This window comes from Aythya fuligula, chromosome Z (genome assembly GCF_009819795.1).
Source record: "Aythya fuligula isolate bAytFul2 chromosome Z, bAytFul2.pri, whole genome shotgun sequence".
Lineage (NCBI taxonomy): Eukaryota > Metazoa > Chordata > Aves > Anseriformes > Anatidae > Aythya > Aythya fuligula.
The window spans coordinates 37,707,578-37,719,042 of NC_045593.1; the positions used below are offsets into that span (position 1 = coordinate 37,707,578).

Sequence of the window (11,465 nt, forward strand, 5' to 3'; positions counted from 1 at the left end):
CCTTTCTACTTATGGAACATAAAATTACGTAGGAAAACAAACCAATTGATAAAGTAAACTGTTATGCATTCTGTCCTGCAACTCTTCAAAAAGCCTCTGCAACACTGTACAGAAGAACCCTCAGCCCTGGCCACTAGAAGAAACGCACATTATCCAGCAGATTTGTGCAGTGCTGGGATGCAGAAATAAGTGCAATTGGTGCCAAGCGCTGACCCTGGCAGCAAGCTCTGTAGCTCAAAGGCCAACAGTTTGTCTCTGAGAGCTCTGTTTGCAAAGCCTGGAATGACAGTCTATCTGGACATACTGCATCCTCTACAAAAAGCTCATATAGGCTACACATCCTAAGGAGCAAGCATCTTGAAATGCTTTCCTATCATCTGCGAGGTACGCATGTGCAAAGGAAAGACATGGCAGGCTGAATAGATACTTCAGTAAATCATAAATAAATAATAGGTGTATCATTTCTTGTAGGTATATAAGGAAGCTGTTAGATCAGAGCTGTGGTTCTGCAAAGCTTTTTTTTTTTTTTTTTTTTGCTGCTGTGCTTTGTTTCTTTAAAAAATAATCATTTATTGCAAATTCAGTGGTGAATACTTGAAGCACTGTTAATCAAATCTAGAGGCTCCACCAGCACAATATGTAAAAAGATACTGCTCTCTGCTTCACAGGACATGACAGAAGGCACAAACACACACACCTGGAAAACTGCTGACAATCATCTGCCTGCCAAATTAACTGCTACCAGTGCAGGCCTTTAAGGAGCATTTTCATCTTCATTGTAGTTTTAAGTTACTGGATAGAGGTGCCTGGAGGGTTCATGAAGGCATCTCCCTCACTGTTAAGGAAGTTAGATGATACCTTATTCTTGCATAGCATCAAATGTAATTGCATATATGTATTAGTTTCCATTGTACATTCCATCTAAGACATGTTTGGGAATATAATTCTGCCTTAAGGCAGCTACTTGGAGTCCCAGTCTGTGATCAGCCTGGATCACACAAAGTTCTTGTCAAGTTCTGCATTTTGATGACAAGAAATATATTCCAAATACAGGTTTAAAATACAAAATGATTTTAAGTTCATTTGCATTTTAAACACAGCCTTGAATTCCACTATATTATTTGGCTCGTACACCATATACAGCTCACTTCATTCATAAAAGAGTTCTGCAGCATCAATGGCATTAGCTTCCCAAGAAAAGACTGTAACTTTCTACTTCACAAAGAATTCTTTAAAAACGTTTCAATTGTCAGTTAAATCTGCATGTGCCTTACCTTTTTAATAACCTTAAGCTGTGAAAAACAGAATTCCTAGAAATAAAGCCTTGAACTTTATATTGTTGGAAGATCCTCATTAAAAAAATATAGCAGAAACTAGAAGTCATAGCTGTAGTATCTTGCTAGATCATTTTTTCTGTCTTCTCTAAAATAATGAAAAAAATGTTGTCTTTATAAAAGAAGCAGAATTATGGACTTTAATAACCATAAAGATTATAATCACTGGAGGAGCCACACTTACAGTTTTTCCCCCACCAACGTTCAGTACACTTAAGAAACTTTAGCTCTTTCACAATCTCTAACAATAATAGGAAGGAGAAATCAGCCAGAGCTCCCTTTTTTGCTAATATAGACGCTGCCACTGAATTCACAGCCAAAACAGATGAATTCCAAACTCTTAAGGGCTTGCAGATTCCCACCCCCACCCCGCCACCCAACATTGACAGAATCAGATCCAAAAAGCACCGGCCATTTGGAGGTAAGGAGAAAGACTGGCAACACAGTCTACCAACCCACCCTGTGCCTAAATATACCACAAGTCTTCCACTTTGGGAACAATTGTATTTTTGAAGTATTCACTTAAACAAATTGAAGGTGAGTATAATTTAAACAATAGCCCTCTAAGGTGTTTATCTGTAAAAACAGAACTCCACCATAGCTCAGGTGGTAACTGTGCAGTGTCAGCCTCTCCACTCACCTCAGGTCAACATGCTTCAACCCTGTTCTTGTAAAACCCCTGCAAAGCAAGTCACCAAAACCCACTGACATTGGTATTTTATGCCAAATTTCTCTCAACAGAACCACCAGCACACAGCTGCTTATTAGATGCACTGCAGCAACAGAAGTGCTCAAGCACCACAGGAACCACATCAAAGAGCCAACAAGATGGATTCAGAAGAGGCAAAATGGATAAACACAGCAGATGAGGAAGACCACGGAACAAGATGGGTGGAATAGGAGTAGGATGGTTACCCAGACTGTCTGGGTAATCCTTTCTGTAGGACTTTTGTTCCCCAAACAAACACACAGAGTATTAACAGTTCGTTCACTCCAGGCTAATAAATACCCATACCCCACCTAGCACATGTTACAGTTAACACAGAGAAACACCATACACAAGCAGTATACTTACAGTACTAATTGTACCTGAAGCCACAAAAAAATGTGTTGTTTACCATAGTGTCCACTCACATTTTAGCAGAGTGAACGTGTGTGTATGGTGGGCAAACCACAGACAAGCTCTGCTTCTGCCTGCACACCACACCAGGTCTGCCATCCCACCAGGTGGCCTCCACCACCCTCGGGTGCTTCGCAAGCGTACCAAATGCTTCCCTTACAAGACAGGTGTCAGAAAGCATGTTCTCCCACTAAAGCACACAGCCACATAAAGACTGTTAGTAGGGTCTCAGGAGAGGGAGAAAAAATTAATTTATTTTACACCATGGAGTTTGCTTCTCCACAGAAGCAGGATTATTTTTGGTTAAAACGGTGACCCGCACCCCCAGAGCACAACCAGCGTTTGAGACAAAGTTCTGCCCTTGCCCTCCCATGGTGCGAGGAAGAAGGCAGCACCCCACGCCAGCCAAGCCACACACAGCCGTGCCCTCAATGCTCTTCGCTTCTGCTCACCGGCCTGAGCCTCCCAGCTCCGATTTAACTGGGGGTGCGTGGGAAAAAAAAAAAAACAACGAAAACGCAATTTCCACGGTCTCTCAGCCTCAGCTGGCCAGCTTGGGTGCAGAGTGACCCGGTGATGCTCCAGTCCACCCTGCGCAAGTCCTCCACATCAGCTGCACGTATGCTGCTAAGCAGGACGCCGGGGCCCACGTTAGGAGCTACGAACACCCGCTGCACCCGTTATGCACGCGGTGGGCGAGGGGAGGCTACCGACCTGCTCCTCCCCTGCCGCCGGCCCGCGTGGCTCTCTCCCGGCAGAGCCCTGCGTCGCTCCCATGGTGACATGGCCGGGCCACCCGCTGCCACAGGCGATAATGGCTGAGCCCACTGCCCCGCACACCCCCGCCGGGAAGGGCTGGAGGGAGCCGAGGGGAGGTGGTGGCGGGGGTGGCCAGAGCCCAGCACAGACAAAGCCGGCACTGAGGAGCCCGCCACAGAGAGACTTTGTACCGCCGGGGCCCGGCCGCCCTCAGCCGCTGGCCAATCCGGCCTGCGGAGGCCCCAGGGAGGCGAAGAGACATTGTCATTCTCCCTGGGATGAAAAGAATTGTTATTCTCCCTCTACAAAAATATTTCTTGTCTTCTTGCCCTTGGCAGCTGCCAGTAGCTGACGCGTGTCACGGGATAAACCAGAGATGTCCTGGGTCCAAGCCTGGGTGGGATTTCTGGAAGTAGTGCAAAGCTTTTAGATGGCACTCACAGCCCTGCCTTACCAAACACAAAGGAGCCCATCACTTCTACCTTTTCGGTCCATATGCTTCCTGAAAGAAAGCCCTCCCCCCCCACCCACTGATATCCTCAACCCCACAGCCTCCACCAGGTGCCCTCCCATCACCTAACTTTCCGTATCTGTCCCAAATGCAGCAGTGCTGCAGTTAATTCAGAGCCTGAATTGACCATGTTGTTTTTGAGGCCATTATTACGTATTTAAAAAAACAAAAACAAAAACAAAAACAAAAAAACACATGCTCTTGAGGTAACAGTATTCTCAAGGGCTTGCAGAAATGACTGGGCACTAAAAAGTGGAAGACTGGCAGAAGTTCAGCCACACTGTTGTATGCACAGACGCAGATTCTTTTCCCAGTGCTACTGTCTTCCTGGGGCTGCATTATTTTGGGTGGATGAGTCAATACTTGAATCAACTCTTGGAAGGAAGAAATTAAGGAGGACCAACCATCAGGGAAGATCTTTCTTAAGCCAACACTTTAAAAAAAGAATGCAAACAGCATGTTACTTTGTGTGGCCTACCCTCAAATTTGGAAGGAAAAAGGCAGGAAAATGCCAAAGCATTAAGTTGGCTCTTCTTTCATTTGGTTCCTACCCTCAAGTTTTACAAGTAACTTACATCACCCAACTTCTGTTGAAGTATGAGAAGTCTAGTATATGTGCAAACATCAAGGTCGCTAGGAAAATGAAGCACAGAGGCCAGTCTCCTCAGATAAATGGGGTTCTGTAGAGCGAGATATGAGAACAGCATCTGGCCTCAAGAACATCTTCGTGAGATGCAGCAGGGCAAGGCACTTTTGCCCATCTCTGAAATTGAAGACAGCTTTCTAAAAAGCTAGCACAGGCTGGCAGTATCAGCATAGGACATTATGCCACTGCTTCAGCAGCGAAAGCCACTACCCAGTACACACCTCCCTGAAATGACTGGACATGATGACAATTATACAGGCTAGTTTTTGCTTTGATAGAATACAGTAGGATTTTGCTGCAAATAAGTAGACAATTTTAAAAGCAAGTATATTTTTAGCCTAATGGTAATGTGTTTTTTTTCCAATGAAAGCAGTTGACAGGCACAAAGTGAGACAGGGAAAGGAGTAGCCACTAGATCACTAATGCATTCTCTTAACACACACATATCAAGTTCACGGCAGCAAAAAGTAGGGCACCAGCCTCCTGCAACTGCCTCTCTCCACACAGGCTCTGGCAGGGGATGAAGAGCCAGTTCTGCCAGCTCCCCCTCTTGGCACAGCCCCCTTGGAGTGCAGGCAGAGCAATGTAAGCCTGTCCCATTACAAGACCAAGGAGGATTACTTCTCATTACATGCAAAAGCCATGGCTTGGCCTAAAGCCTCCTTTTATCATGTTTTATGACTATCAAAGCCACATGGTGTTAACACTAACAGTGAGGTTATCAGACTTTACTTCCCTGAGCTGCAAGGCTGTCACCATAGTTAACACACTTAGCTAGCCTGAGGTAAGTGCAACACAAATGCAGGAACCGACCACAGTTATGCAGGCAAAACAGACTTGTTTTTAATCCCTTACCACAAATCATCACCTGGGAAGGGCCTATCAGTTTGTCTCCATTCAATTTCCTGCAACAACAGATGGAAAACAATTCATTTGGGCTTATAAGAATATCTCTTACATTTGTCCATAAGAGTACAGTGGACATATAATTTTTTCTGCCTTTTTATTTCTTTTCTCAAACAAAGCAGCCACCCTACCACAATAGGCAGATAAATTGTCCTGTAACAGCCTGAAAAAGTGAACAGTGACTCTTAATGCTCAGGCTCACACTAGAGCTTGGCCAAGTGCCCAGATGCCCATACTGATGTGACAATCAGTGCAATCACAATTTAAAAGCTATTAATCCTACAATTAGTCCACAGAGAAAAGACTTTAAGGCCTTCCTGGGTGCTTTCTTCTTTGGATGGAGCTATCCTCCCGAAGTGGGCATGTAGTTGGGCCTTAGGAAGGAAGGATGATGCCACTGAAACCAGAAATGGAGGGATACAGTACAGCAGTTTAACCAGTGACAAGAGCTACAGAGACAACTCCTCTGGCACAAGTTACAGAACTCCTACAGCAGGAAAGAGACCAGGTGCTCGGGGCACCCAATTTACCTAACAGCTATTCCACTGGAGGACAGCAGCCGCACTCTCTTCCCTTGTAAGCTATAGGGAAGAAAAAAACTTAAAGATGTGCTTGTTTGAGCTGTGTTTTAAGTGTATAATTAGATACACCTTCTATTCCAGACTATTTGTACTGATGTCTACACGACCCTGTCCCATCAATCATGAGTGACTACACAGAATATGCGCAATCTAGCCAAAATTAGCTTGGGACAGCAGCACAAGCAGAAGAGGAGCCAGAGACCCAGCAGGACAGTCTGTTCTGTCTATGCAGGTCTCTGCATGCTCAAGAGTGAGGGTCTGGAAGCAGGGCTGCATTCAGCTTTCACTCCTTCTATTTCAAGGAGAACGTCGAGGTGCAACTGAAGTCAGTCCTAGAAAGGATGCTGTTTCATGGAAAGTAATGGCTGGTTACCAATACCACGTCAAGATTACATGAATCGGGCTAACAATGTGCAGCTGTCCTCAGCAGTGTTTAGGACCAGCTATTCTGCATGTGCAACGACTGTAAAAGCAGTATTACATTCCAGGGGTTTCATGAAATGTTACACAGTTGTTCAGAGTTTACTATGAACTTCCATGGAATGACTAATCATTATTAGTTGTATGAGAAGCATGGAAATAACTTTTAATGACCACATTTTCCTACTGAGACTTTCAGCTTAAGTAATCAAGGCAGACATTGTTTGCCTAGGATCAGATTCAATCCACAGTCTGTGTAGCGCTAATTTAAAGAGATTGCTTCTGCAGCTTGCATCGTGTAAAACCTAGGATGTATTCCATAAATTATATAATTTTACTGTGAATGTAGTGGTTGTGCTGCTTCTACCATCAGCAGAGGGAACACCCATTTACCATTACACGACAGGATGCAAATTTAAAACCAGCAGCAGCCTCCCAGTTACTCCTGCCTACAAAGCAAGGCTGTTCAGCAATTTGCCTGCAGCAACTATGAGTGGTTAGGGTGTTGTGATATAGGTGGTCTCTCCTTCCTTCCCATCCTCTCCACACCCCTAATCAAGCCTTTTAAGCGGCCCCTCTGACAATCACACATATTTAGTTATTTGTTTGTAAGCGGAGTTCAACACTTAATAGTGCTAGACAGCATGTCAAACAAGCAACCTGAAAGAAGTGGAAACTGTTTTCAGTAGGAGACACCGGGAATGTATGTTCCTAGTCCAGCTATTGAACTGTCTGAACACAGTCATCAGTTTTGCTTTTGTTTTTAAGCAAGTGTTCATGATCTTTTGATGAAAGGCACTGCAGAAGTTTCTAAAAATACTGTGTTGCCAAACAGCCTTTCCCCCTTCCAATCTCTTTAGACTGCTTTTTGTCATCAGTCTGCAAAATCACACAAATCAGTCAGCCCAGTCCTACTTAAATGATTCATAAATCCAATTATGCCCACTTCTTTATATAGCATGCTAGGCCCTAACAGGTTCAACCTTCAGGATTAGAGGATGTGTAGGTAGGTGACCTCTGACTCTCTACCTGCTCAGGACATACATATGGTTCAAATACACAGCTCTACACTGCAGTTAAACCACACAAATGGCACAGTAATCTTAATCTGACTTGAAGGGACAGGAATGCTGGAAGAAATGCTGCCCTGGCACTTGTTACTGTGTGTAGGAGTGAATCCAGTGGTGTGCCACCAAGATGGTGGGGCTGGAGAACTGACCCCGCAGCTGGAGGCTGTGAGAGCTGGGCTTGTTCAGCCTGGAGAAAGGACGGCTGCAGGGGCAGCGAGCAGCAGCCCATTGGCACCCACAAGAGGGGTGCAAGCAGATGCAGCCGGGCTCTTAACATTGCACGTGGGTGGAGGACAGGAGAAAATGAGCAAAAGCTCAAACAGGAGAGGTTGGAGCTACAAGGTATGCAGCTTGTAGAGTCAGGACCATTGGCCATCACTGGTCTACTGCAAGGATGCAGAAATATATGTACTTTCCATGTTCCAAAGCAGTAACTCTGAGGCTCTTATTTTAGAAAGCATAGGTGTTCTTGTAAGAAACATGGACCAACTTAAAACTGTATCCCATGCACCACATGTAATTCTTCTGAGGTAATAACCAGTACAAAATTATTCACAGCTCACTAAGCCACCTCTTTTGACCTTCATGGGGGATTTTATTTTTTGCAACCTAGACATACAGATTTAGATATTTTGCAACCTAGAAATTTCAAGTCAACAAAGTTTAAAAGACGTTGGTGAAGACTTAGAGTAAGATGCAGCATCATTCTAAGCTAATGAAGTTCAAGTTCACAAAAATGGGAAAAAAGTACTGTGACAAATCTGTTGCATGATCAACAACTAGGACTAGGAACAGCACTACAGCATTTCTAACTGTTAGTTTCTATAACATATAGTATTTTTTCTCAATGGTTTTGAAATCTTGGTCATCAAATCTATTAGATCTCACACAAAGATTCCAAAGGTTTATTTTGCAAAAAAATAGTAAAAAGACACTGCTACTTTTGTGTGGCTATATCTTTGAAAAAAAAAGTGTGAATTTGTATATAGATGCATAGGACCTTTCACAGGACAAATAAAATCAAAACAACAAAGGCATTTGGTAAGAGGCACTAACAAAAACGATAGCAGAGAGAATAAAGAAATATACCCTCTATTTATCCTAAACATGTTTATGCTAAGTACATTTTTGTCTTTGCAGTGTTTTAAACTGTACTGCAGTGTGTTGAGAAGTATACTGGTAAGCAAATGAAATACTGTGACATAATGCTAGAGAGTGATGCAGGGATTTAGCAGTGACTATCTCAAACCTTCCTTCTCATCCTTTATAATAAGTTTACCAGCAGAGTAAGCAAAATTAAAACAACTTCTTTTGGTATACGCGCTTTGACCTCTATAAATTTAAGAAGCTAGTGCTGTTATTCTGAAAAACAAAACAACAAAGTAGTTTAAACAAAGTCAAACCACATAAACATGCACTGTGTTTCTCTTCAAACATCATACAAAAGTGCATATCCACCCTCAAAAGGATCTCTCTTCCTTGCCCTCAACTTGCTCATTTTACACAGAAAACACCACATGACCAGATTCTTCTTGAACATTCATTTTCCTTACATCTCATTTCCTTCCTCTATCCTCCATTTTCCTTGACTGCTCCTTGTAAAGCTGTGAAACAATCTTCTGCTTTTAGTAATTTATCTGCCTTCCCTCACTAGAAGTCAAGCCCTTACAACATCAAAAACTTTACCATGGCAATCAATTCTTATGGCACAAGTTAAGACAGCACCGTAAAGAAAAGATCCATTTCTCATGCAGCTCATTACGTTTATTAAGAACAAGAAAAAAAATAATCAGAATGCACAAGACATAACACACTCTAAACATTCTTGTCCATTTTTTTTTCCTGATACAGAGGTTAATTTAAAAAACAAAGCTCCAGACAGCAGCTCTTCAGCCAAGATTGTTCTTTAGAGCACTAAACTAAAGCTCTGCTTCAAAGCTCTGCCTCTCCCTATCCTATTTATACTGGCAAGCCTCCTGCTGAAGAGCTTGTTAAGAAACGAAGCAGTTCTGCAGCCCTATTTAGTAATAGCAAGGTCGCACACAGACTGAGGTATTGTGACCACTTTCTGGGTGCTGCTTTTCAGGAAAGACTGGAATTAGCTTGAAATCAGTCCCCCTAGATTGAGAGTCCAGGGAAGAAGAGAGAGAAGAACCACCAGTTAGAAAGCAGATGGACACAGCCAGTCATTCGCTTGCCCATTCTGTAACTCCTGGAAGCTCACAAGCTGGGTAGCTGGATGCAACCTCTGAAGTATCTTTTTATAGGGGATAAATGGTTCTGGAATTCTGCTCAGAGTTGGGCTTACGTGTATCAAATTCCCTGCTGTAAGGCTAGTGTACCATTCAACTTGAAAGCTTTTCATTTCAAGGAAACAGTGCTAAAGAGTCTGCTAGAGAACCCAGCTAGAACATTGCTGCCTATCCATGCATCAGTGACATTTTCACATCATGTTTTCCCCCACACAGCTCCCTGTTGAAACAGGGCTTGCTTGTTTGTTATTTTATATAATGCCAACATCTTATGCCTTTTTTTTTTTTTTTTTTCCTTTTTTTGTTTGGTCTTTCTATCATGTCTTTAGAGTCTTATTAACCAGCATCCTCTCCCTTTACTCCCAGAACATTAACCAAAGCCACTCATCTGTTAGTTTAAGTGTATCACAAATTAGGAAGACCAATCAATACCCACATTTCCAAGTAAGTAACTAAAGGAGCAATAGCTACTCATCTCTCAAGAATGAAAGATAAGTCAATTTTAGCTTTGTAAAACCAACATAAATATCGTTTGCTCTCTTAAAATTGTCATCTGTTAATGACTTACAAAAACAAGCCAAGCGTGCTTGACTGACACATAAAAACTAAGTACGCATTTTATATTCTCTCTGGAAACACTTGAGAAAATGTTTCCAGTGTAAGGTTAAGATGCCAAAAGGATTATATTTACCTTAATGATGTACTGTAAGAAAATATGCAGCAAAACAACTCTCTTTGTGTGTGGCTATTCTGTTTCCCAGGACTCTGAGTCACTAAGCAATTCCCATTAATATTACCCTCTGTGCTTAAAGTAATTTATTTATTCCCAAACCCACGCTAAATATTTATATTTGCTGAAGACACCACCATAGATTAAATCCATTCTTTACCAACGTTTAGCTAAGAGATGAACTAGTCCAGGCCTGTGCATTAGTATTTGCATAACTTTAGCACAATACTGAGTTCATTGCAGAAGTCTCTCCTCTTCTGGAGGCCTGTGGTACATCATCAAGCTTTCAGTAAGTGTGCGTGTGCTTGTTCTAAGTTGCTACGGAAATCCAGAAGAACTAGTTCTGATTTCAATATATTACTTACTCTACTGAGTACTGCTTCATAAAACCTTCTAAAAGCATAGCTTAAAGAATGAACGTGACAGACAGAGAATGACAAGAATCCATCATTTCAAAGTAATGACTGGTTCTAACGGATGTAACTTGACCACTACCTTGTGAGGAATGTTGCTGTTTGAGAGTCTTGGTCTACTTGCTGCGAGATGCTCCGGGCGCGAGGTGCAGTTCTGCTCCCAGTCCCACTCGCACGGAGACGGCAAAGCCGCACTGTGCTCCCTGAAAAACAAAGCCTCATTTTAGTTTTGTGTAATCACAAAAGAACAGACTGAAAGCCTGTGACGCTAAAGTCCTTGAGATAAAGACGATACATTTTCCCAGTTAGTCTGGCATACTTGCACTTCCCTGGCAGTCAGGTTGAAGCAGTGCTCGAAAAAAGGAGATGTCCATCCATTTTACACTTGCAGCAACACTATGCAGTTCAAGTCTAGCACTGTTCCCCATCAGGCGCCCACACAGGCCTGCATACAAGGAAAAAAATGCATTCTTGCAAGCTAAATAAGGTACAGACAGGAAGCATGCTTATTTTCCATGTTGCACTTGTCTTCTCCTTACGGCATTTGGGCCTTTTGTTTTGATTTATTCTTTAGCCCGATAGCTTTGTTCACACAAGATTGTACAGAGCTAAGCTAATAACAGCACTCCAAGTATAACCTAGCTAAAAACCGATGCATATGCTCAAGTTATTTCAGCTGGTAATTTTACAGCTCCACTTGCCAATTACAATCTCATTGTCTAC

The 11,465-nt window shown here is 42.7% G+C and overlaps 1 protein-coding gene across 4 annotated transcripts in view; it reads right to left on the reverse strand.

Annotated features, from left to right (window-relative positions):
• Window positions 1-10,945, reverse strand: part of TJP2 (tight junction protein 2) — a 53,247-nt gene extending 42,302 nt beyond the window's left edge. The window contains exon 1 of one of the 4 annotated variants that reach the window (XM_032205507.1): window positions 10,825-10,945. Coding sequence is in view for 1 of the 4 variants with exons in the window: in XM_032205508.1 (XP_032061399.1) it covers window positions 3,169-3,231 (63 nt within the window). In the remaining 3 variants the exon portion in view is untranslated. Of the gene's footprint in view, window positions 1-2,906; window positions 2,962-3,168; window positions 3,305-5,225; window positions 5,264-10,824 lie in introns of those variants that run through there. The other 3 variants (XM_032205510.1, XM_032205508.1, XM_032205511.1) reach the window with 3 other exon arrangements.
• Window positions 10,946-11,465: the final 520 nt, after the last annotated feature.